Consider the following 27,883-nt stretch of genomic DNA (forward strand, 5'->3'; position numbering starts at 1 on the left):
AGACCCAAACTGATCTCAAGACCCGCAGTCAGGCTGAATGTAGAAGTGATTGGTGGTGGACATTCAGCTTGACTGCGGTAGTGGAGGAAAGGACGTCCCTTTCTCACTTTGTGGCATAACCGTTTTAAAGATTAAACAAAAAAAGGGGGGGAAAGTCACATACAGTAGTTTTCAGAAAAAATGTTATACTGCATGCCCAGCATGACCTGACAGCCAGAATGTTTCATATAACTGTGGCTGCTGCTCCATGAAATCTCCTCAGTTAAAAATCAGTCCCTCCAAAAATGGCTACTCACAAAGTGTTAATGCACAGCCATGTCTACACACCTCTTACACACGTGCTGGGAGCCGCTTCGATATTCATGCTGATAGGCCGGGAGAATCAGCTGGTGCCGCTTGAAGCGACTTTCTTCCATTCGGGTGAGAGCAGGAGTCGGGGGGTCCCTCCATTCTGGGATGAACACAATGAAGGACAGGGGCTGATCTGAACTCTCCAGCAAGCTCTGTAAAGATGACGCACCGTCACAAATTGCAGAAACACAGCATATAACACAGACACAGCAACACAGACACAGCATATAACACAACACAGAAAATAAAACAAGGCATTTAGCAGTTCAGGAAAGTGAATGAGTTTTATTGGCTCACACTAACAATTTGGGCAGAATCCGTTGTGCATGTTAATTGTACCTTTGGACACACAGTGGTTTCCAACCCAAATAATGCTGCAAAAACAGTGTCATTTCACCCCCACCCCCGGACCAATTATTTGTGCGGAGCCACTTCTGGCATCCGTCCTATAAACACTATGAGCCCAGAAGCAGAAAGATCTGTCCACTGTATAGCGCCCGGCACCTTCACTGTAGCACAGCTAAATGGGAGCTGACCTGAAGTGAAGACGTGGGGCCGCTAGACAACGGATGGAGCTTTCTGCTTCCAGCCCTGTATTGTGTACTGGAAGTGTTTCCTGTTTTTTTCTGGGTTTCGTCCACCTTTAGATCATATATTTAAGGTCTGAGAGTAGGCCATAAAAAAAAAAAAAAAAAAAAATCCCTGGACAACCTCCTTAATCTAAAAGCAGAGACGATGTCATTCTTGTACCTCGAAATGTGTGACCATGGCGTCCATCAATTCCTCACTGAAAGGAGGATTGGCTTCGAAAGAACCGCTAACTGGAAAAAAACTGAGGCATGGCCTAAAAGGAAGAAAAATAAAAAGTTAGAACAAAAAAAAATTCAAGTTGCTCATACTGCGGACCACCCTCCATAGTGACATTATACAAAGGGCCTTCTCTACGGTAGAAGATGTCAGTCGTACGGCTTTATCCTCATGACCCACATTCTGATTATTACTGAGGGTGTCCGCTAAGTTATTCACATGCTGAGCTGACTCTTATCTTATGTAGGTGGGATTAGTCTCAGCCACTACTTTCCTCAGACTGGGTATAATGAATAATTGATAGAGTAACTAAAATTGATATATCCTGCAGTGCATATGGAGACTTGAACACTCACCCCCTGGAGCCAAAATATCCATCTGTGTCTGGGAATGCAGAGCAGTATTGCTTGAAATAGCAGTTCAAGGGAGAAGCAAAGCACTCAGAAGTAACACCAAAAATCCTGTGCAAAGCCTGAAACACATGGACTGGGAGCGCCCCCTGCAGTCCTGAGCCTTCAAACTGTGCTGTTCCAAACATCACCTGCATAATACAAGACAGGGACATTACATCATTTCACTTTCACTATGCTAAAACCCTTGGCTACCCCTCCCAATTCCTTGTGGATTCTCACAATGACCTACGGTTGCAAGGTTCACAATGTGGCAGATTTGTTGCAGTAATTTTGCGCTTCTCAGCCTGGGTTTACATCAGCATCAGTTCTGCTAGGGGACCCGAATTGCTAAGACAGCGGTTACCCACAGAACCCATAAACTATAAAGGGGTTCATCAAGTGGCCACTGTTTTTATATTGAAATTGATGTTCAGGACTTTTCACTTTGTTGAATCCCCAAAAGAGATCCCGGCGCAGATGTGACCCCAGCCAGAATTGGATTGTCTCTGCAGCATACACATGGATATCTGCAACTCAAGTAAATGGGGTTTGCAAACATTTTGCAAATCTGTCATGTGTGAATTCACAGCAATAGTACCTAGAATGGCCACAAATATAATTCAGAGCTGGTTCGGTGACTTAGGGTAGGCACAGACAGAGGCAGATATCCTACTCTGATTCCTCTACACCACCCAAAGAGCGAGGAAGACCGTGGGTTATAAGACATCTCTACTTTGGGGGTTCTTGGTTGGGACTTTTTCTCACTTCTCTTCACTTGAAAAGGTTGAGGATAAAAAGCTGATTAGTGGAGGGTCTGACTCCTGAGACCCCCATCGATCCAGAGAATGGAGGAATTGTAAATTGTGAATGCAACTGCGCTAAATGTAGATGGGACGCATCCATATAGTTCAATGGGAGTGCTAGACAGCCAGTCCACTCTGGAAATCATAATGAAGTGAGAGGTGAAGAGAGCTTGGATGCGCACAGTCCAGCAGGAGCATGCCTACATTCAATAATGGGGGGGGGGAAGCACCCCACATGTCCTCAGGATCAGTAAAGGTCTCAGCTATTTATGCTCTCACCTATGGATATAGGGTAACTATGCTTTGGGGTAGAACCCTTTTGATGCTTAAATGAATCGCTCCCTAAACTATATTCACCATACCTGATATCTCCGCAATAGACACCACACGCGAGCCAAGAACTTTTCCGATCCTGGATCATCTGTGCAACTGAGACGATAGAGTTGAAACTGCAAAAACAGTGGGGCAGGCTTATCATTTGCAGAATTTTCAAAGTCGTGTTTGGGTTGGCAGACTTGGCGCCAAAGTTATCAACTGTTTGATCAATTTGGCGTATCTATAAATCTGACACGTCTATCTGGAAAGGTTGACCTACTTTCTACGTCACTCCCTGACTGGAGCGAGTTTGCATAACCACTTTCCCACCTACTTTTGAAAAGTGGCGTGAGTGATGCAGAAATCAAAACGGCACAACATTTTTGCACATGTGAGCTCAAAATTTTTAATTTTTTTTTTTTACACCAGAATGTGTAGGGTTTGATAAATTGAGTTTTTACAGTTATTGTAAGGAAATGCACAGCAGCCCCCAGAAGAAAATGTATGCTCACCAGTTTGCTGAAGTAGCTCTGGTTGACCCTGACGGACTCCCCTTTGTAACGCACACACACCAAGCTGCCATCTTGTTGAACATCCACTCCTCCCTGAACAGGCAGTGCTGGCGTTGTCAGCCGTACCGGGTGGCAGAACACCCTCTTATCTGGGGAAGGTGCAACTGGGGCTGGTTCTGTAAAACAATGTTAATAATATATCAGAATTTCTTGCACATTATTGACCTGTTTAGTTGAATCAAAACTGAAATTGTGAGGGTTAAACATGAATAGACAAATAACTGGTCACTGGCTATGGCAAAGGACAGCTGGGAGGTGAAAATGTATAAAATGCAAATGTATATTTATTTATACCCACACTAACCACGCAAGCTAACTGGTGTATCAATGGTGTCTAAGCTACAGTATAAAGTTATTAAAGGGAATGTCCATCTTTTCAGGGTTTAATTTCTAGGTCCAAAATGATGTGTGGATTGATGTTACATCGTTTTATTAAAAGGATTGTCTGACGAAGACAACCAACGTCCATGTGCATTACTAAGACGAGACCATCGTGAAATCGACCCCTGCTCCGGACCACTTATATGAGCCAGCATAGGGGACAGATTCATTCAAGTCATTCATTTGCTTAAAATCGCATGGCTTTCAGAAACGCATGCTGTTTGTCTATAAAAGCGTATGCGTTTTAGTAGGGGTTTGAGGAGTAAAGTACCAAGTAAACCTAGTCCCCCAGGAGCTGCAGCTCATATTGCAGAGCTCTAAGATAATGGCTCCCCTTCATACAGCCATACCACACAATCGGTTATGGCTAAATGCAACGCGATCTGTGGGTATCATGTTATAGAGCAGGAGCAGCTGAGCAGACGGATATAGTCCTATTCCCTCTAGGCTTAGACGTTCAGTGGGCGACAGCTTTCCCTGTATAACCGTGCATAGCTAGCTGTCAGTCACTAAGAAGGACCGCCCACTGGACTCCAACGCCCAGCGTAAACAGGACTATATTTTATTATCCTGTATCTGTATTACTATGCTGCTGTAACATACTGAAATTTCCCCATTGTGGGACTATTAAAGGATACTTATATCAGTCAACCCCTCCTGCTCTATAACATGATGCCTGCAGAATCAGCTGCATATTTAGTGTCACAGATTCCCTTTAAAGGCCATGTCACAACCAGTTTCTCTTATGTTATTGGTCTAGTGCATCTAAAATGAAAAAACAAAATTGCATAAACTGCTAATATTAGAACCAGTTGAATGGAGTCAGACTACATGGTAAGACTATGCAAGGTCTGTATTGCTCTGCAAAGTAACTGGAGACACACGACTGCTTGCAAAGCTGATGCTTCGTTTTTCACGTTGAAACTATAACAATAGTGGTGAAGGAGAAAATAAACATTGATTGATAAATGCTGACTGCCTAGAAAAGGAATGGTTGTCACATAAAGCAATACTACGTTCAGGCCAGCTATGGGTATACACACTATGCTCCCAGTAACCATAGCTGGGATGTAAAAGCCAGCGCTAACAACCTGAATCACCATTACATCAGCAAGTCTTTGCGAGAGGAAACTTTGCTTTACACTAAAATTATGATTTTTTTTCTACATCGCATGCCTTAATCCGTCCATGCCGACAGTTGTATGTAGGCCAAAGATCCCTGTAGTGTAGAGCAGGGGAACCTAAGTGGAATATATGGATGTCAGAGGCAGAGGCGCACTGGCAGAGCACTTTACTGACAGCACCTAATGCAGCGTAATGGAGATTTATGGGGTGGGAACAGGTGCATCAGTCACCGGTGGGAGGATTTACACTCCACCGATTATTAAAGAGCTAAAATTGCAGTTCCTGCGTCTGCTGAGCGGCTCCGTCTTGTCCTCAGTGTATGTGGCAGATGCAGCCAGTGTTATGTAACAGGATTATTGGATTTGATAGCATCTTATCTGCAATTTGTCACTATATGTTCAGCGTGACCTCTCTGTGCTTCCTTGTATTTATTCACGGGCCTGATCTTGCTGACACCAGATTATGTATTCCTATATATTTATTTATTTATCTGGGCAATTGTCTATAGACACTTGGGGTTAGCCTTAATGACGCAACCATAAAAAAAATACAGACAAATATATTTGTTCCTTGTCATTCTATTGGTTCTCATTTTGTATAACAGTGGTGAGCTTTCTTTTGTCACAATTGTTTATTCATGTTAAGACTGGGCTTTGGGTGGAATTAAGAAAAAAATCCCAATTGTGTGCTGGGCTCTGGCTTTACTGCATTCATTGTCAAGTGGAAAATGATAAGACAACTTTGTCTTCTGTGGGTCAGTACAATTACAGCTATACAAAACGTATACATTTTCTTATGTTTTACTACTTTAGTACAATAAAGATACTTGTGGATGACATATTCTGTGGACCGCACATCTTTAGTGGTGTGGCCGTGTTTACAGAATAGAAGTAGTAGTTTAGGTACCATTTTTTCAGGTATATAATTGTTTTCGTCTTTATAAGGCATTCACACTGCAGGACCCAAAAAAAAATGGTTTGTGTTACAGCACTGGGCATTACCTGCAACAGCAATGTGCACTTTTTTTCAATACTATTTTACATAGCAAAACAAAATGTTCTGCATTTTGGATGGGTTCTACTATTTTTTAACATTTACCCAAAGAGGTTATTCAGCATTTTAAAACAAATGTCCTATGCCTAGGATAGGACACGTAGGTCAGCTGTTTCCGTTCCTGCACAGGCTGCCGTGCTCATTTGCCATCCTCATAGACTTCAGACAATCATTGTTATTACAAGTAAGGCGAGTGAACACTGCAGCTTCATGCTGTCATGAGGAAATAGCTGATCTGTGGGAGTCTCCGCAGTTGGATTCCTTGGGTAGTGAGTCAGTTTTCAAAAGTGGTTAAAAAGTGGCTTTAGCAAGGTATTTTTGTTATTTACAGTATCTGCAGTCGAGATGGCTTTTATTTAAAAATTTAAGTCAGACAACCCCATTAATTAAAGAGGACCTTTGAACACTTCCACCAATTCAAGTTCTTAAAACCTCTTAATAGTCACTGCTTCACTGATACTGACACAGTTGGAATTTTCTCTCTACTCCCCACCATTCCTGAGCAACCAGCACCGTTAGTCTTGGTGCCTGATGTGCTATTTAGGCTCTGTAATGTGAGTAAGGTGTAATTTCAGGTGTGGGAAGGGGGTGACCCAGAGCTCCAGACAGAGGAAGCCAGTGTCAGAGCTCAGACACCTGCCTGACAGTAGAGAGTCTAAATAGTTTATCAGTCACCAAAACTAACAGTGCTGATTGCTCAGGAACGGTGGGGGCTACAGAAAAAAAAATTTCAAGTGTGTCAGAATCAGTGGAGCAGCAGCTATTAACAGATGATAAAAGTTGAACTTGTTGGAGGTGGTGAAAAGTCCTCTTTAAGGCCTGGATGCAACAAAAACCTATCAGCACCCCTTAGGATGTTGCCCATGCTGTGTCTAACTGGCACCTGAGGGGGTAAATGTTAGGATCAGTTATTTCTGGCCCTAAATGTCACATCAGGAATGTTATTTGTTAAGCCGGTATCGTCTAGTGATGTCACATCCCGCACACTGCATAAAACAACAGCATGTCACTTAGGGCGGTGTGTTTCACATATGGAATTAAGGGAGCAGGAACTGCAGGTGAATCCTAGCAAAAACCACCAGATGTTGTAAAATTTCCGTGTGGACATTCAGAAGAATTTACACCATGCATGGCCTTAGCAGGAAAAAGTTGTGGGCATGTTACAATTGGATTAGGCAGGTACAAGTTTCACCCCTATACGGGGCAACATGGTGGCTCAGTGGTTAGCACTACAAGCCTTGCAGTGTTGGAGACCTGGGTTCAAATCATGCCAAGGACAACATCTGTAAGGAGTTTGTATGTTCTCCCTGTGTTTGCGTGGATTTCCTCCCATACTCCAAAGACATACTGATAGGACGAAAATTGTACATTGTGATCCCTATATGGGGCTCACAATCTACATAAAAAAAGTTCCACCCCTATACACTAAAGAGGTGAACTCTGCATTTCTGCCGGCTGAACAGCTCATTTTTCCACTACACATAGATGCCGTTTCAAAACCCTATCCAAGTGTATTGTACTATGTGAAATCCACACTGCAAATCTGCCATGTATGAACATACTTTTAATATATTCTATTTATTCTATTTTTTTTTTTTTTATTTAAGGGCCTATTTGGGAATGCAGATTTGTAAACGGACAACTATAATAAGATAGTCCCAGCAGATCTCAGCCTCAGGAATTGATAACCAGCAAATCTGAATTGTGAATCGCAGAAAAATCCAGCACAAAGTTGGACGAAGGATAAAATCACCTTTTATTTGAATTCATTAAAAGCCTCCATATAGGAACCGTCTGTTCATTTCATCAGTGCATAGATATAACTGCTACGCGTTTCGGGACCTGGCAGGTCCCTTCCTCATGGCAGGTCCCGAAACGCGTAGCAGTTATATCTATGCACTGATGAAATGAACAGACGGTTCCTATATGGAGGCTTTTAATGAATTCAAATAAAAGGTGATTTTATCCTTCGTCCAACTTTGTGCTGGATTTTTCTGCGATTGTGAGTTGACTCAGCTGGACAAGTCCACCGGTGTCCGTGCACAGTTGGACGATTGGGAATCCAATCTACTCCATATGAGGGTGAGCTGAAAAAATCTTTTCTTTGTGTATACATAAATCTGAACTGTGCCCAGTTGGAAGTAAGTCTGTGTATATAGGAGCTGATTCTTTGTATCAGTAGGAGCAGATAGCAGTGTCTAAATACTAAATGCAGTTTTACTTGTAGTGCGTTTAGCTCATTACCTGGTATATTAGCATCACGTAGTAGTGCCAAATGCTTCTCACGGGTCCTCTTTACATAATCCTGGGAGAAATGGTAAATCTTGCTACATATGCCTTCTACTGAATCCCGTGCCACCGCCGCCATATGAGGACCACATTGTCTACGGAGGTGCTCCAAACGGTCCTAGAACAGACACAAGAAATGACTAAAGGTAGCTGAACAGTAGGAATTGTGTGACGGCCAAGCATGTAAGGGCAAAATAACTTTGGAAGCAAACCAGCTGGTGTAAGCCGGACCACTGGATTCTGAAGAATCAGAATGACTCTTGCAATAGCTTAACGGGCTTTACCTATCTCTTCTTATAATATGTATTGCAGCAAAGTTATGAGCAGCGATCAAGCACCACTGACCATGTAATCCTCTTTGGTCGCCAGGTGGTCTCTTCTCAGCCAGCTAAACGTGTCCTCCACATTCCATTTTACCACCTTCCTAATATCTGGAGAGGCTCTCCTAAAAGGAAACAGAGAGTCTGAACAACTTTTGACTAGAGCTATTACATAATGAGGATGCAGAGTCATGTGACCCGACCGGTCCATCAGTGACCTCCATTAATACCAGTGCGGCACCGACTAGTACAAGCTATAGGCAGGGTTGCACCTTATACTTCTATGTTGGTTGTTCTTTGGATGGTATTCACTGGTTTTGAGTTAAATTATTGCCGTTTTTGATTTTACTATTGATTTTTTAAATTTGACTATGTATAGTAGTGGGGAGGGGAAGTCACAAACAGAAGTCTCACCAAAAAGCAGGTCGAGTCAGAAAGGTTGGAAACCACTGGATATAGTATAGCATGTACCAAATACTAACCAAACTCTGTTGAGAAATGTAATACCGTATATCATGACTGTAAATGTAGGCTGAGGCTAGAATATTAGGGCCAGAGCATAATTCTTGGTCACGGTGGTTTATTAGCACGAATACAGCAAAGTGACAATTTGTTACACATATAATGACCCCCCCGCCCCTACTCAGGACACATGTATGATGTAGACCTAGACATAAGGCTGTTTTGTTGTATCTATTTCCTAGATACGCTGGGGAAGTTCCAGAAGTATATGTCAAATATCTCCATTGACGCTCAATCTAATGCTGTACAAATATATTACATAAAATTTGGGAGAACACAGTTTGAAAACATGATAGGAAACTTAGGTTTACCCAAAACCTAAGTGGCCAGGTGGGAAAGTCTACAACTGAGTTCCTAATCAACACCTTTAATCTTCCCTGTTGTGGTGGGATCCATCATATATGTGATCTCATAGATGACCGAATATCTTACAAAGATGGCTCAACACAAGATGTAACTATCATCCGACAGGACGCCATTACCACCCGGCCAACCCAGGCAAGTGGCAGGGCCTACAGAACCTGGGGGGACGCAGTGAAAACAAGGAGCACACATTCATCACTACTAAATACTCTCAGCTCCCCGGACTCTCAGACCTTTCCTTGTTCCGGCACTCGCAGGGTAAGCCATAGCAGAAAGAGGGGGTGAGTAGTCTAGGGAGCAAGGATTAGTAATGTAAGTAATGATAAAATCTGTATTCCGCACTCCCTGGGTCCCCATCAGCAGAGATGGCAGGCATATTGTGTGGGGGCAAAAAGTCGAGTCAGTCCTGCCAAAATCAGCAGACTTAGGCGACTTTTCTCTTATGTGTATGATCAACAAGTGCTGCAGCCACTCCAGTGTTTTCCCATACACAGTAGCACCTCCATTCACGCTGCAGTGCTTAGTTTCAGAACCCCATCCCGCCCACCCTAAGGATTTCTCATTACCTCAGGCATTTGATGGCATCTTTAATACATTTAAAGAGGTATCGCTACTGCCATTGGCACGGCCACAATCTTAAGGGTCTCACCTGGACTCAATAAGCCTCTTGGCAGCCTCTGCATATTTAAATAGTAAACGTTTTGCTTCCTCTCGATGTTTAATACGCGATAACCTAAAAGAATGAAGGGGTTAAAGTTAGAAAGTATAAAACCTAAAACCAGGAATCAACAGGACAACCATAAAGAGCAAAATACAAAAAACAAGTCTACTGCTTTCACGACAAAGGTATCACAAAACCCAATGAAAAGTGATAAGGAATGTTACCTAATTGGGACATCATTCATAATCTCTCTGAACATGGAGGGAGACACGGCTGGGTCGCAGTCACTTGGGAGGAGCGGGTCTGGCCCTCGATCTATGACCTTCCTCTCCAGCAGCCAACGGTTAAAGGACTCTCGTGGCGGCTCAATGCCTTAAAAAAGAAAAGCAATACATATTCAGAATATACCTGTTGTTTCTGCTGATTTTATTCTTAAGAACATGATCTATTTTGTTTTTCCGCTGTCAAATTTTAAAAACCTTAACTTTGTCATTTTGATGACAGCTTGGTTTTTTTTTTTCGCCACAATTGCACTTTTCTACTACACCAATTTAAGAAACATTGGCCCAGATTTATTATGCCTTGTACGTAGGGCTGGGTGATTGATGGAAAAATATAACAAAGATCAACCCAGATAACCAGCATGAGGGCGCCATGTAACTGCAGATCCCAAATCCCAGGACTCAGAGGTCCCTAAAGTAAGTCAGAAGATGGAAGAGAAGAGGGAGAGGTGAGGAACATTGTGGTTTCTTATGTTTCTGCACTTCCTTTGGGCCTCTGCTTATTACACTCTGGGGTTTCTTCACGTGTTTGGTCCGAATAAAACAGCTGGGTGAACAAGTTTTGCCCAGCACATTCACTTTTAAGGAGGCATACGTTTAAAGAGGACCTTTCACATCCTAATCAATGTGCGGCATTATATTCTACTAGAAAGCCCTGAACTGTGTGCACAGTCGGATTTCCTGGTATGCGTTCCAGATATTATCGCAATTATGACTTAATCATAATCGTCCAGCCCCGCTTTTACGCCAGTTTTCTGGTATACAAGGCATAAAAAGTTGCAATTTTTGTTGTGCCAAAAATTTGTAACTTTTTAAACTCTTTGTCACCTTTCCCTACCACGTTTATCTTCATTGTATTGACTGTTACATATTTACTTTCATAGGAAGTCAATCACTAGGTTTGTAATGAATTAGAGGATCTTTGATGGACCATTTATGAATTTATAAGGCAAGGCTGTGGAAAAATAGAGGAGTCGGTGGTCTGGCCTTCCAACTCCAAATCCCTGATTATAAACAGGACTTTATTCTGTTATATCAAATTTAGACAAGTTTTTATGTTGTACTATGTTTGCACAATAAAATCACTTCTGTATTGTAATGTACTATACAAACTGAAAGTGAAAGCAAATCTATTTGACTCAGCCAGAGGCATTGCAAGGTGCCAACGGCAGGGCAAACACAAAGACCTCCTTGAGGTGTAACATTCGCTACAAATGGTGGCATCTAAGGGGTTAGATGATCCAAACACAGGCAAAACCCCTAAATAATGCACCGAGTATCCTGGCTATGCAGATATGAAAAAGCAAACAAAGTAGACAAAGGCCAAATCTCAAAGATGATTCATAAGATTCTGACACACTGACCACATCACCAGACTGTACATCTTAATCACATGTGATATGTGCACTTTAAGGCCTAAGACATCTAGGGGGTGAACAGCATGTCTCAAGAGTTACCCCAACCTCAAGGATTCTCTAGTTTTTGGGGGTTTTTTGTTTTTTTTTTAAATAAATTCTTTATTTATAAACAAACGTAAACAGAGAAAGAATTGTCTGCAAAATCAAACAAATAATTAACAGGACAAAGAGGGCCCAAAATAACAACAAGGCCCAAAATACAAGACAAGACAAAAAATACAGAGATAGGACCTCTCGACAACCAGGAAGCTAGGAGAGGAACCATCGGCACACAATAATACCGAGGGAAAGGGAAACAGTGCAGGCGAGGGGCAAGGGGACTAGGGGGGAAATGGAAGGGGGGGGGGACGAGAGAGAAGAAAAGAGAAGAGAGAGGGGGATTCTCTAGCTTATGTCATTTCAAGAGATTTTCTAAAACTCTTTTTTGCCTGCTGAGTTTTTTGCTTTGTTTGCCAGCTATGTTAGATTATACAAAGAGTTTCCTTGTCCCCATCCTGTCCTGTGACAACAGGTCAGAGGAATGAGAGGATAACCTCAAGGGGGGCCGAGTTCTCCGCTGTTATGTACAGCTCTGAGGTCAGGACAATCAGGTCAGCTAATTGTAGTTTGCTGATAAAGAAAGGCTCAGACAATCTCTGTTATCTCTCTATATAAACACAAAGATAACACTGAGTTTACTGCAAGAATGTCTCCGAGCATGGTAAGTGTTCTATACAAACCTGTGTAATGTAATATACAGTCCTATGAAAAAGTTTGGGCACCCCTATTAATCTTAATCATTTTTTGTTCTAAATATTTTGGTGTTTGCAACAGCCATTTCAGTTTGATATATCTAATAACTGATGGACACAGTAATATTTCAGGATTGAAATGAGGTTTATTGTACTAACAGAAAATGTGCAATATGCATTAAACCAAAATTTGACCGGTGCAAAAGTATGGGCACCCTTATCATTTTATTGATTTGAATTCCCCTAACTATTTTTTACTGACTTACTGAAGCACAAAATTGGTTTTGTAACCTCAGTGAGCTTTGAACTTCATAGCCAGATGTATCCAATCATAAGAAAAGGTATTTAAGGTGGCCAATTGCAAGTTGATCTCCTATTTGAATCTCCTCTGAAGAGTGGCATCATGGGCTACTCAAAACAACTCTCAAATGATCTGAAAACAAAGATTGTTCAACATAGTTGTTCAGGGGAAGGATACAAAAAGTTGTCTCAGAGATTTAACCTGTCAGTTTCCACTGTGAGGAACATAGTAAGGAAATGGAAGACCACAGGGACAGTTCTTGTTAAGCCCAGAAGTGGCAGGCCAAGAAAAATATCAGAAAGGCAGAGAAGAAGAAGGGTGAGAACAGTCAAGGACAATCCACAGACCACCTCCAAAGAGCTGCAGCATCATCTTGCTGCAGATGGTGTCACTGTGCATCGGTCAACTATACAGCGCACTTTGCACAAATAGAAGCTGTATGGGAGAGTGATGAGAAAGAAGCCGTTTCTGCACGTACGCCACAAATAGAGTTGCCTGAGGTATGAAAAAGCACATTTGGACAAGGCAGCTTCATTTTGGAAACAAAAATTGAGTTGTTTGGTTATAAAAAAAGGCGTTATGTATGGCGTCCAAAAAGAAACAGCATTCCAAGAAAAAAACATGCTACCCACTGTAAAATTTGGTGGAGGTTCCATCATGCTTTGGGGCTGTGTGGCCAATGCCGGCATCGGGAATCTTGTTAAAGTTGAGAGTCGCATGGATTCCACTCAGTATCAGCAGATTCTTGAGAATAATGTTCAAGAATCAGTGACGAAGTTGAAGTTACGCCGGGGATGGATATTTCAGCAAGACAATGATCCAAAACACCGCTCCAAATCCTCAGGCATTCATGCAGAGGAACAATTACAATGTTCTGGAATGGCCATCCCAGTCCCCAGACCTGAATATCATTGAACATCTGTGGGATGATTTGAAGCGGGCTGTCCATGCTCGGCGACCATCTAACTTAATTGAACTTGAATTGTTTGTCCAAAATACCTTTATCCAGGATCCAGGAACTGATTAAAAGCTACAGGAAGCGACTAGAGGCTGTTATCTTTGCAAAAGGAGGATCTACTAAATATTAATGTCACTTTTCTGTTGAGGTGCCCATACTTTTGCACCGGTCAAATTTTGGTTTAATGCATATTGCACATTTTCTGTTAGTACAATAAACCTCATTTCAATCCTGAAATATTACTGTGTCCATCAGTTATTAGATATATCAAACTGAAATGGCTGTTATAAACACCAAAATATTTAGAACTAAAAATGATTAAGATTAATAGGGGTGCCCAAACTTTTTCATAGGACTGTACATTTACTGTGCATATTATTTCATCTGTATTTATATTAGATTTTTAGTAATCATAATAAATTATTGCTCATGGTAAAGGCAATGTCTATATCTACTGAGCTATTTCAGAATGCCCTGTCCATCAAACAGTCAAAATCACCCATCAACTTATTGAAGACTACAGGAAGTGAGAAGAAGAGACAGCAGACAATCTGCAGAGAGTGGGAGATGCCACTTTTATACCTTTTTTTTTGGTATAAGAAAAAAGTTGCAAAGTCCAAGTCACAAAAGTGCCACTTTGACACCATAACTGCCACTTTCTATAAAAGAGGGCATGGTGAGGGCATGCTGTGAGCTGCCATATAATTGTTAGGCTCAGGGCCCCTTGGAGGATGTGCCTGACTGAGGATGAGACCTCCATCTTGTCATAAATCTGGCTAATCGTTCAAAGGAGCAGAGATCATCAAGACAGACATACAATATGTCCTCAGCACATATTGTCAAACTACACATATCCTCTATCCCGCACAAAACTTTATCTGAAGCCATCTAGGTTACACGGAGTTAGATCAATGTGCCAATGCTGTATATAGTATCTGAGCAGCGTGATGTTATATTTCATTGCACCGGATTCTGTTACCCTTTTTTCTCCATTAATTCTCTGAAATTTTCTGAAATTAATTTTCAATGAATGAAAACAATAAAAGCTCCTTATCAGATTACTACAGCGCTGATAGTTCCCTCAGGTATGCACACTTGGGTCTAATACAAAAAGCTCTAAAAAATCTATCAGTATCTTCTACACTCCTACAAAAGACAGATAATCCAGGTAATCCAATCAAGTTTCATAGGATTATTACTGGACATCATGATCAATTTGGGGCCACACATTCTACAATACGAGGACAGATGTCTGACCAGCAAATCTAGTCGGTAAAAAGGTCAAATTTAGGATTCATGTACATGACTACTTTTTATCCACCATTGTGCATAAATGCACAAACCCATACATTTCTATAGCTCCATACACACATTCACAGTTTTTATGGATATGTGTCCAGGCCATAGAACAGGAGCCGCAAAATATGGCACAGGTCCTATCCCTGTCCTTATCTGCAGCTCAGTCAATTCAGTGGAACGTATGAGCCAGTGAAAATGACAGATGACGCATGTTTTTACTGACCCTATGCTGCACACGTGTACAATAAAGTACATTTCAAATGAATGGTCTTATAATTTATCATCCCTATAAGAAAAAATAAAGTCGAAACCCATCTTTAAAAAATATGCACAGAAAGAAATTTCCTGGATATTATCATTATTATGTAGGACTATGGTAGCATTTTATGCATACAGGTATTATATTCTAGTTTTCCTCCGCAGACTTTCTGTTACAATTATATCTATGGGGACACAGTCGGTATTTCCGTAGATATAGTTGACATGCTAAGATTTAAAAAAAATCGCCCCGGTTTTTACCGCAAAGTTGGCATGGGATTCGCTAGAATCCCATCCACTCTGCACTTCCTGTAAAATGCTACAATTTTTCCCGCGGTGTGTCCGTCCCTTGGGGCCCCACCGGTTTCCTGGGACTTTAATGCTGATGACCTATCCTCAGGGTTAGTGTGAGTCCAACCCCTGGCGTCTCCATCAACAAGCTGACTGAAGGTATCGAGGCATTCCAGAACATGCATAACAGCATACATTCTGTAGTGGTTGTGTAGTGTGCACCTTTAGGCAATTCACATGCCAAGCCTTTCCTTGCAGTTATATACAGTTGGAAACTTAAATCGATTGGTCAGGATTAAGGTTTTTATGGTCCAACCTTAGGACAGGCCATAAAGACCACACTGGACTGATCCGCTATGCAAAGTTGCTTAAAACAGCCGTTCTATACACAAGCTTCGTCCCCTGTTCAGGTGCCGTCACTGCAGCTCAGTTCCCACTGACTTCAACTGGAGCTCAGATTCATTGACGTTGTCCAGATACTAAAGAGGGGACAGATTTTTCGACTGATCAGTCTGGAGCCAGCTATGGACCCCCTTCCCCTCCAAATCAGGTATTTATGGCTTACCCGAAGGATAGACCATAAAACCTTAATCCTGAACAACCTCTTTAAATGTATCTACATATGACGAACATGAGGATAATTTTTGGGGGTTAAAAAGTGCATCTAACTATTAAGAAAAAAAAGTCATGTCTAACAGAAGAAACAAGAGTTTAGAAAATGTAGTGTTTCTCTACTTTACATACCTTCTCTTTGCTGGCAAAGCTCCCGATAATGTTGCCGTAGTTTAAGGATAAGCTGTGATCGGAGGAGTTCCACTTCAGGATGCGGCGGCAGAAACTGAGATGGGGATGGCAGGAGGTGTGAAGGTGGAGGGGGCTTGACCACTACGTTACTCTGTATGTCCAAATCCCAATAAACACTAATTGCATAAAAAGAGATAAAAATACATTGTTTGTGCTTCCTAATTTTCCAAAAGACAACTGGCTGCAGTAGGAGCCTTCTCCCCTTCTATTACCTTAACCATTATCTAGACAGAAATGGAAGCTATCGAGAGGAAACTGGCTCCTATGTTCTCAGAAGGATTTCCACAACATTGTTTTGGGAACATGCAGACAATCTACAGACTGACAAAATGGAGGACACCTTTATATTCTCATTATGTATCCTTTGCTTCTAGGTTTAGTGCTCCTTCACAAGGATTGTCCAACAAAATAGAATAGGGCATAGAAGTCCTCCTGTATTAGCCAGATGGGCTCCCTAGCTTTGTGGCAGTCGGTGTGAGGGTCAGCAGATTACTTTCAAAGGGATTGTTCTTTGTTGGGACAAACACTTTAACACTTAGGCTTCATGCACACGACCGTACATCGGGCAGTAATAATGGCATGGGTAACGCTTGGATTGGTATCCATGGTTTTCCCTGAACTGTCCACTAAAATGAATGGGCCACAGATATGGACAAGTTTAGGACCTGCTTCACTAAGGCCCGGACACACTGGAGCAAAAACTACAGGGTAAATACATACATGTGTATGGGCCTATAGAAATTCATGTGCCCGTTACAAAACATTAATCTGTCATGTGCGATGCTCACAAATGTCGACTGGACACTGCCAAGCCAGAGAAGTGTCCTGGCTTTTTGGCAGTGATCCCTTCCCAACACACGTCCCTCTTTCAACCTGACAGATGGGTATAGCGTTCAATAGTGTTTCAACTGCATATGTAATGACATCAGGGAACACTAGGCCTATCTGTCAAGTTGAAAGGGAAGGTTTACGGACAAAAAGCCAGGACACTTCTGTGACTTGGCAATGCCCACATGACAATGCCAGCATGATAGAAGACCGAATTTCGATTCTATTTCCGGCTATGCTAGCAGTATGAACACCACCATAGGTATATTTGTCCTTATTTTTTTGTCAAATATTTAGTTTTAAGTACAACATTTAGAGCCAATTCATTGGGTACAGTCCTGCATCTTTCATGAATGGGAGCCATTCCAATACTTCAATGAGACAGCGACGGTGACAGCTCCGGGAGTGACTGTGTTATATGTACAACCAATATAGGTGATCAAGATTCCAAAAAGTTTCCATTCTCCCATAAATGTAATTGTTTTTTGCCTATTCTCTAACTCACTCTGTCGCTTTAATCAGGTTTGCAAATTGCTTTTCTTCCAAAGATACCCCTGGGACAACCGGTGAACATGGCACGGCCGCCGGTGTGGTCGCAGGAGTAGACTCCATCTACAAACATAAAAGATAAGGTCAGTGAACTCAAAGGGAAGCTTATCTGAACGTACAAGGGGAACAGAAAATGACTAACTTTCAGCTTTTTTGTAACATCGGGAATTGGCAACTCCTCTGACAATCTTCTCTTTGCTGGTTTTGTCTCCTTGGGTGTTGTGGGCATTCCTCCTTCTGCAGGCACTGGCGCCGCATTAAGGCCGAGAGGATCCGACTATCGCAAGAGAAACAAACGACATACTTTTTGGTAAAGATTATTTAGTAATGTCTAGAATAAAATTAATCACACACATTTTTATGACGTGGCTATTTTTTTATACTTGTGCACTAGTTTGCCATTGGCAAACTAAAGAATAATAAGACTTGCAGGGATCCTATCACTGGATAAACTTTTTTTCTGACTAAAAAGGTAGGAATAGCCTTAAGAAAGGCCATTCTTCTCCTACCTTTAGATGTCTTCTCTGCGCCGCTGTTCGGTAGAAATCCCGGTTTTCTTCTGTATGCAAATGAGTTCTCTCGCAGCACTGGGGGGCGGGCCCCAGCGCTCAAACAGCACTGGGGGAGTCCTCAATTCTGCGAGAGAAATCTCCAGTGGCGCCTCCATCTTCTTCTGGAACGCCCTCTCCCTGTGTCTTCTTCCGTCCTGGATTTCAATCTTCTAGGCCTCTGGCAGAGCCGACTGAGCATGCCAGCGGCCACAAGAAAATGCTGGACGGAAGAAGACACAGGAAAAGGCTGTTCTAGGCGAGTATAGAGGCGGCGCTGGAGATTTCTCTCGCAGCATTGGGGACGCCCCCAGTGCTGCGAGAGAACAGATTTGCATACCGAAGAAAAGCCAGATTTCTACTGTACGGTGGAGTGGAGAAGACATCTAAAGGTAGGAGAAGAATAGCCTTTCTTAAGGCTATTCCTATGTGTTAGTCAGAAGAAAAGGGTACCCAATGATAGGATCCCTTTAAGATGGAAACTACCAGACTCACGTAAGAAAGTCATTCCTTACCTAACTGCTCAATCGACATGGCCGTATAAAAAAAAGCCAAGGTAAGAAAAACCTAAATGTCAGCTATCAGTTATGACGTTACATTTTTATCAATTATCTGAAAATACAGAAATACAGTCATAAAATATGGCTTACCTTTACATCAAAGATACAACACAGTCCTGAAGTATGCCTCAAAGACCCCCAAAAACCTAAAGAGCTGGCTGTTACACCATGACATATACAGCAGCAAATACTGTCCCTCACAAAACCGATGGTTAGGAAATTACAGACAACCCTTATGGGCTTGTCCTCTAGACACTCCCAGCTATAAAATCTATAGAGTTTGTACGTAAAAGCTGAAGATGTATTGTGGTGAACTCGTGCATGTTATAACCTGACCTTATTACAATATAAACATAGAATTGTTAAAATAAAACTGAAAAAACTCCTTAAAGCAAAAGTCAAATGTGATAGATTTGTTGTGGACATCCGATACGCAGTCAGAAATGAAAGCCTACAAAAAACTATGGTAAAATCTTTCAGAATATGTAATACTCCCAAATATAACAAAAAAAAAAAGTACAGCTGGGTCGGAATAGGCATTTTTAAGTAACTCAGGTTTGTTATTAAAGAAAAATGGTTTCCTCACAGAAATATGACAATTATATTCTTGTTATAGCACCTCCTGCTGTTCAAAACATATAGGTCTGTGCATGCCATTCTATGGAGACTCTGTTAGTAATGTGTGGAATACAGTACAGCTTCTGATGTATCCTCAGTGAAAGAAGTCGGGATATCATTTAGGCTGGATATAGGCTTTTCAGCGAGAAGGCACAGCATGGGCGGCAGCATTTCTAACAGTGAAAGGTAGATGTCTGGATTAGGGTTGAGCCGATCTTGAGATTTCAAGATCGATTTTAAAATCCGATTTCCGATCATTTTCCAGCCGATCTAGATCGTGAAATTTGCTCGATGACCGATTGGAATCCGATCTTTTCCGATCCCGATCCTCAACCCTAGTCAATGCTTCTCTATAGGAAAAGTCACATTTAGGGTTGAGCCGATCTCGAGATAACCTCCAATCTCGATCCCGCTGGAAAAGATCGGGTCAGAATTCTAATCGCCATCGTGAAATTTACTCAATCGCCGATCGGAATCCGATCTTTTCCGATCCCGATCGCTCAACCCTAGTCTGGATACAAACTCCAAGCAGTGAGGGAAATAGCATTACTGTACATAAGCTCAGTGACAAGACATTGGTGAATTGTCGATCAGATACTGCCAACTTGTAGTAGTGGACTAGACTGTTTAACCATCACAATGAACACCATAAAAAATGCCAGAATAAAAAGTGGCCAAAAACTTATAAGCACCCCAAAATGGGATCAATAACTATCTTGTATCGCAGCTCCCCCAAGCGAAAAACAAAACTCTCATGCCACATTCTTTAAGGTAAAATAACTGTGGAAAGAAGAAGGATATGACAAGAATGGAAAAGCTGTGGAGAACATCAGGGTACAGAATGGCCTCCATCCTAGGAGTGATATAGTGTAGGACAGTGGTGCCCAATACGTCGATCGCGTGACATATTTTTATTACTTTTTTTTGTTTGAAATGATACAAAATAAACAAAAAACGTTTTGGACCTTGAACTGTATAAAGTAGGCGGTATCATGACGCCGCCTAGGCTGATATGCAGACGTCTGCCAGGTGAAAAGAATGCGGCAGCGGGAGCAAAAGCAGCATCGAGGTCGGTAAGTATGAGAACTTTATGTTTGTTTGTTTTATAATAGGCCTATTTACCAACCTCCCGAGCTTGCTCACTGCCGCTCTCGCTTCCCCTTGTACTATAGACCGCGGCGGGCGGTAGTAAATAGGCCAGGGCCAGGCCACGAGCCCACTACTGCTATTATTATATTCGGGGGTCTTTTCAGACCCCAGAGTATAATAATCGGAGCCCCAGGGGAGGTGAGAGAACATAATAAACAGTGTTACTTACCTCGCCGGGATCTGATGTCAATCTGAAAATGCTGCGGCCCAGGCCCTGCCCACAAGAAGTGGGTAGTAGATCTTTTGATTGGGTCATTTTATAAGTAGCTCGCATGTGGAAAAAGTGTGAGCACCCCTGGTGTAGTATTTTGTGTATCCAGCATAGTCTGCACAGCTTATATATTCATTTTTCACCATTGCTGTGCACCGCTTTCTGCAAAAATGATTTGATGCAATACTGTGGAGCCAAAATGCTCATTGCAGCACTTGATAAACTCCTTGAGTGGTTTAGTTTCCAAACTTGTGTTACTTTGTTGAGGATTCCCCTTTACTTTTTTTTTTCTTTATTGTACTTTTTTGAGTGAACAAAGACAGACACTCAAACATATTGTGCTTGGGATAACTGGTTATCCGTTTCTAGAATGTGTCAGAGTTGACAAAAACTGGGCACAGCATATCGGGCACTAAAATGGTGATTTAATTTAAAAAAATAAATAAAAATGCAATTTTTAGTTTTCAACTGAGCGTCCATTTCTGGAAAATAAATGAATGCAACAATCAGGTGGTAAAAATGTTATATTACCCGTGAGATTTCGCTGGAGCGAAGTGGCTTCTGGAAGAAAGATCAAGGACTAACTTAGATTCCGCAGGAATTACAAGGATTTTTTTCTGTTTGTGACATCTGGAAGGATTGTCCGGAAAAGAAAGCGCTACCATGAGCCCTGTGTCATGCCAGCAGTAAAGCACCCCGTGACCAGTTATATGTGGGAATGGGTTTTCATCCAGGGTGTAGGGTCACTCACAATATTACCTAAGAATACTGCCATGAATAAAGAATGGAATCTAAACATCCTCCAACTCCAACTTTTCCCAAACACCAAAGGGACATTTGGTGATGAAAAATACTTTTTGCAGCATGATGAACACCAGGTCACAAGGCAAAAGTGATCACTAAGTGGCTTATTGAACAAAACATTGAAATTTTGGGTCCATGGTCAGGAAACTCCCCAGATCTCAATCTTATTGCGAAGTGAGGTCAATCTTCAAAAAGTGAGCGAACAACCAAAAACACAGAAACTGTGATAAACTTCAGGCAAGAACGGGTTGGCAGACGTCAGAATCTGGTCCAGAAGCTTGCGGGCCTCTATCCTACTGTTCAGTTAGACGCGGTCAGTGCTGGACTTGTTCTGTGTATTGTATGTAAACCATTAAAGTTACAGCACCATGGAAAAAGGAATAATATTAATATCCGGCATGCCAGGGTGAATTGCTAGAAGCGCTAAAAAAGAAGGGTCAACACTAGAAATATTGAGTCTTTATATAAACGTGTTACATTTGTCAATAAAGGTGTAAAAACTTATGAAATACTTATAATAATAATTAGAGATGAGAGAGTACTATTGGAAACTCCCGTTTCGAATAGCACGCACCCATAAGAGTGAATGGAAGCGGCCGGCACGCAGACTTTGAGTGCCATTTGAAACGGGATTTTCGAATAGTACTCGCTCATCTCTACTTATAATTGTTCTTCAGTAACCAGAGAAACATCTGACTAAAACAAAATGTTTGGCCAGGACAAGATACCCTTGTGCAGTTTTGTCTCAGCTGGTCTGAACTGTCCATCACACAGGCTAGGCCTGACCACCATGGGGGGCTTTTAATATACAGACCTTTAGGCTGAGGCCCCACATTGCGGAAACACAACTTTTTTGGTTACAGATTTTGTTGTGGTTATTTTGAGCCAAAGTCGGGATTGGTTTAGGCAGAAGGTGAAGTATAACAACTTCTTATATATTTCCCGTTCCTTTTGCAGTCATTCTCAAAAAAAAAACCAACAAAAAAAGCTGCGTTTCCACAAAGTGGGGCCTTAGCCTTAAAGTCTGTTAGCAGAGGAGTCCCTACTGAAATACAAGCAGTCACAGCTGGTGTTCCTGTGAACAATACATTTTTCTGCTCCACTGCTGGCTGAGATATTAGCTTATTTCTGATACGCTGCCTAACAGATGTGATTTTAAGGCAGTTTTGGAGCGGCTGTAGTTGGGGATTAATCTGATTGTCCTGCGTAAAGAATTCCAGAGCATCGGTGCAGATCGAAAAAAGTCTTGGAAATGGGAGTGGGACTGAGTGGGTTCAGGTGAAGAGAGAATGAGAGCTGCACATAGGTGAGGGAAGGAGAGAGGGGGACTTATGTGGATGGATGTAACAGGAGGGACAAAGCAGCAAATAGAATAAAAACTTGTAGTGAACATGGTGGGACAACTATGTTTAGAAACTTACAAGTTTTTTGGAGTGATTATTCTGCTTCTCTCTCTAACTGTGATGAGTAACTGCAGCTTCTATACACTTGTGATTAAATCACACTTAGGATGGAATTGCATCGTACCACCCCCACCTCGTCGTGCCTACCCTATTACTAGGTCTACTTATATAGGATACATATGCTTAGATGTAGGACTAAATTAGCTGGTGATAACCAATTCCCTTCAAGCATCATAAAACAAAGGTCACGAGTGCAGACATCAGATGTTTTAGGATGATGGGAGTCGGTGATATACTATGAACTATACTGTGCACAGATGAGGATGTAGTTTCAGCAGACAGACAGCTAGTGTGAAGTAGGTGATATAGCGGGGGGGGGGAGCACTTTGGTGAGATCCTCGTTGTAACATCAAAAATGCACCGATTGGGAAGCAGAAAAAATAAAACTTTGGAGTTGTGTAAACCCGGCTATCTGGCCGTGCTTAGTTCAATAAGGAATGATCTGGCGGCAGATTCTCTCTAAAGTGTTCCAAAGATATAACCACATAATACACGTCAGATTTGAAAAATGGGGTGAAAGCAAGCAGTGTCATTATTATGGGAATGATTTATAGATGCAATATTTAGGACAGCAATACTGGTACTCACAATGACATCATGCTGGCCCAGCACCGGCATCTCCCACAGAGACTGGTTGGTGAAACGGTTGAAATAATAAGGTCGACTTTCTCTCTTACTCCAGCACTTCTCCCATCCGGCCTGCAGAAGCTCATCTGGAAAAACAGGGCAGACATGAGCGTCACATAGAATAGCTCCAAGCAAAATCCCCTCCAAGGTTCTGGGTTACCTGGCAAGTCAGAGAAGACCCGTTGAGGTCGAGGTGAGCTTGATGTACTTGGGGACAGACTGACCAAGGCGGCATCCTCCTGAGGACTTCCATGGTTATCCCGGGCCATTTTTGCGTGAACAAACTAGTAATAAAATGCAGACAAAGTATGAGAAGTAGAAGGCATCAATATTGTTGGCAATAGAGAATGTATGGTATGATGCTGCAGTATGTTAATAAATCCCCCCCCCCCATGGTCTTTCACCTGCATTGTGATTTACTAACACTGGGGTTTCCTATGTCATTCTTAATCAATCACCCACAGGCATTAGACATACCCGAATTATCAGGTGGCTCCAATAATGCTTGTGCATGCCCCTAAACGCAAATCTACATCACCTAAATTCCTACCCCTGCTTGTGAACAGGGTACAAAAGGTGAAATATACCAGAAAATTTGCAGCCCAGTTAGTAAATCTTGGCCAATGGATGCAACTTATACAAGGGCAAAATAGCCAAGTGGTGGGACCTGCAGACCTATAGCAAAACCTCAAATCTGGGCTCGATCCTATTAAACAGAGCTATCACATATACCGTAAGTATCAGAAGAATAAAGTATAGCCTTGTTTTTTTTCCATATTGTGTCATTTATTCAGATTAAAAAGAACATTGCATCTTGTAAAGGATTGATCCTACTAAGGACACTTCCATTAGAGTTGTGTCGGATCGCCAGTGGTCATGAGAATGGGGTCCTGAGTATTGGGTTATAGTCACATGCAACATAATTGTAGAAGAAATTTCACTGCATTTACATGAGGCGTGCGACAGTCCATGTGCTTACTACAGAAACAAACCCATTCATATGCATGGAGCAGATCTGCAGTCACAGAAACGGTTCTCTACATAGTAAAACATTTATAAGCTCCCTCGTAAATATTCCCACGTGGCAGAACCCTGCCCACAGGAGCTTACAATCTATAAATGTGCCTCTGCATTACAGGCTGTGACATGTACGGTAAAATTACTTCAGTTTCTAGTAAGTGAGCGCTGCCATATGATGCAATCTCTTGTAAGCTCAGACATTACAGCCTCAGGTCTCGTGCACATGACGCAGCTTTGTGTACAGAGATCCTACAAGGTACGCTGCAGGCTATACATAATGCTGCAGGACAGACTCCCGCCATAATGCAGCAGCCTTTGGATAAAACATGGGATATAGAGAGGGATACAGACTTATAGCCACTGTATTACAACTGTGTGTAGGTTCAGGTTATATGGATCTCTTATACACTTGTATGCATGAAGTCAAACACTAGTCACTGCACAGGATGAGGGCAAGTGTCAGATCACTGGGGGCTGGCTGCTCCCATCATGCCTACTTGTGAATGTGTATTTACGTGACATGAAGTACTTTAGGTTCCTCATACCCCTGATCAGTCAGTGACCCCCAGCGATCTGACATTTCCACCCTAATCTACAGATAAGATATAAATATCCTTAAAGGAGTTTCTGCATTCTGGACACTAATCCACTATCCACAGGACAAGGAATAAGTGTCCAGTCACTGAGGCCCCTAAATGCTCAGGAGGATGGGACTGAACAGTCTCCCTAAGGCCACCTTGGGATTGGAGCATGAATGTACTTGTGTGACTGGTGCTCCATATACTTCTATGTGGCTGCCAGGACTGTAATCATAGAAGTGAATGGAGAACCAGTTACACAAGCACACCGATGCGCCATTCACAAGGAGACATTAGAGCAGGGGTAGGGAACGTACGGCTCTCCAGCTGTTGCAATACTACAACTCCCAGCATGCATACTTGCTCTGCTGTTCTTGGAACTCCAATGGAAGTGAATGGAGCATGCTGGGAGTTGTAGTTTCACAGCAGCTGGAGAGCCGAAGGTTCCCTACCCCTGCATTAGAGGGACATTCAGTCCCCTGTTCTCCTGATCACTGGGCGCAAAGAAATCCGGCTCTGAGTGGGTAGGGTATAAGTGGCTATAAAGGAACAACACCTTTAATGGAATAACCCCTTTAAATGGTCAAATAAAGGCACCAAAACCGCTTTTAAACCACTTATACACTGTTGTAGGGTCAGTTACAGACATATTGAACATCAGGACCAGCATCAGCAATCCCTGAGAGATGCCGGGGCCGTTGTGCTGAATGGTACCCTGGCTAAACTTGCTGTTGTCCGTCTGCAACCCCCTGTCCCCTAAAGTTTCCCCTCTCTGACCTCTGTAGCTGCTGTCTTCTCCAAGTGATGTATAGTACTTCTGTAACAGCGAGTATAACAGTAACCAGAGAGAAGTGATGTATAGTACACTGCATGCAGGGTTCTTCTGTCCGCTTGAGAAGTCGGACATCTTCACTTGCGGACAGGGAAGGACGGGCACGGAGTGCAAAAGAACGCACCCGATGCCCATTTAAATAAATGACAGGTGTCACGGACACAGCTAGTGTCCGCTCCTAGTGTCCGTGACAGATTTTGAGCGGACACTACCTGTCGGACACAGACGGTAGTGTGAACGCTCCCTTACACAGCTGCCTGCGATTGTGTATATCTGTTGGGTAAGGGGGTGCCTGCCATGAGACAAAGTCAACTCGATATCATGGTTTGCATTTATAACAGAATCCACGATGCAGATGTGAACGGGGCCTTAATTTGTGTTTTTTTGAGGTTTCTTTGGTACAAACTTTGTTATAAAGTGTATTGAGACTACAATTAATGTTGCATATGTATGATAATAGTACTGATGTATACAGCCATCCAGTCCTGACAGTACTGTAAGAGTATCGGACATACACATATCAGCTGAAATACCTGATACAATGGATCAGCTTTCTGACAATTCTGATATCAGCCACAGCAATTCTTTGCATAAAATCCTAAAGCAATAGACTCCTTATGGCCCGCTGCCATCAGGATAAAGGAGAGAAGACACTGTATTGTGGCACAAGGCCAGATTACAGATGTCTGAATACCACCCAAGGGCTACCTGGCATCTTCTTGTCTGAATGCAAACAAATGCCAAAATACACGAAAAAATACATGAAAATAATTACAGCGATCACAGGAACACACAAAAGGTCATGTAGTGGGATTTTTTTTTCTTTTCTTACTTTGGCTAAACTTTACAGTATTGAGGTAGGAGACACGCACGGGGCTGATTTTTGGCCAGAAAACTACTACATTAGCCAGGAAGAGGAACTACAGTTTTTTGGGGGGGTTTTACCAGATTTTTTTTTATTGTTGTGACTTTTTGAGGCTTGCCACTTTCCTTAAAGGGGGTAACGTATGATACAAAATCATACAGTAGGTGCAAACTTCAGCAGAGAGGGATCACCAAGAAGGGCATGAGAACCCCAGACTTGATAAGTCAGCCCCATGGCATTGTTGTTGCTATTGTGAGTCACAGTCAGGACTGGATTCAGGATAAGTACAAGCTCCTCCTTTATCATTCCTTGTGAATCCACTTCTGGCTTTGATCTGCATAACACCAGAGATATAAGCATATGGAGTGACCCTTCTCCCATTCTTATTTTCTCTACATATTACACAGCCCATATTCAATACACAGTTACTCAGAGCGCTCAACACAGAAGCAAGGTGAAGAATAAAGAGGTGCAAAAGTTTCACAAAAAGGAGCCAAACTATGGTAATAAAGTATATTACAAAATCTATCAATGACACAAATACTGCCTGGTCTCCGCTTTGTGGGTTTCTGTCTTCTGCCGAAAAGAGACGGAAACCTGGTAGTCAGTGTCCACCTGTGAACGTCTTCTGGTCGGCGCGGTGAAACCAGTTTTTTTTAACTGGATACAAAGTCCTGCATGTCCGACTTTGTGTCCAGTTAAAAAAAAACCTGGTTTCGCCATGGACAGGCAGAAAACGCTCACGGTTGCTCACTTTACAAACCCATTCAAGTAAATGGGTTTGAAAACTGACCGCCGGGTTTCCACCTCCTGTCCAATTTCTGGGGGCAGAAGACGGAAACCGGACGGATTGCCTTAAAGCGGAGACCGGGCGCAGGTGTGAACCCGCCTTAACAGATCCTGCATAATACTTGTAAGGCACTGCATATGACTTGC

General features: G+C 42.3%; 1 protein-coding gene across 1 annotated transcript in view; it reads right to left on the reverse strand.

The window, feature by feature from the left end:
* PCIF1 (phosphorylated CTD interacting factor 1) overlaps positions 1 to 27,883 on the reverse strand; it is a 37,383-nt gene that overhangs the window by 2,734 nt on the left and 6,766 nt on the right. The window contains exons 2-15 of the mRNA XM_075277358.1: positions 23,813 to 23,936; positions 23,614 to 23,738; positions 17,815 to 17,949; positions 17,629 to 17,735; positions 16,236 to 16,411; positions 10,179 to 10,326; positions 9,943 to 10,026; positions 8,434 to 8,533; positions 8,044 to 8,206; positions 3,181 to 3,356; positions 2,716 to 2,802; positions 1,515 to 1,699; positions 1,102 to 1,195; positions 328 to 503 (exon numbers count right to left, since the gene is read on the reverse strand). Of these exons, the coding sequence (XP_075133459.1) occupies positions 328 to 503; positions 1,102 to 1,195; positions 1,515 to 1,699; positions 2,716 to 2,802; positions 3,181 to 3,356; positions 8,044 to 8,206; positions 8,434 to 8,533; positions 9,943 to 10,026; positions 10,179 to 10,326; positions 16,236 to 16,411; positions 17,629 to 17,735; positions 17,815 to 17,949; positions 23,614 to 23,738; positions 23,813 to 23,921 (1,865 nt within the window). The 5' untranslated portion in view covers positions 23,922 to 23,936. The remainder of the gene's footprint in view (positions 1 to 327; positions 504 to 1,101; positions 1,196 to 1,514; positions 1,700 to 2,715; positions 2,803 to 3,180; positions 3,357 to 8,043; positions 8,207 to 8,433; positions 8,534 to 9,942; positions 10,027 to 10,178; positions 10,327 to 16,235; positions 16,412 to 17,628; positions 17,736 to 17,814; positions 17,950 to 23,613; positions 23,739 to 23,812; positions 23,937 to 27,883) is intronic.

Source organism: Leptodactylus fuscus, chromosome 6 (assembly GCF_031893055.1).
Source record: "Leptodactylus fuscus isolate aLepFus1 chromosome 6, aLepFus1.hap2, whole genome shotgun sequence".
Classification (NCBI taxonomy): domain Eukaryota; kingdom Metazoa; phylum Chordata; class Amphibia; order Anura; family Leptodactylidae; genus Leptodactylus; species Leptodactylus fuscus.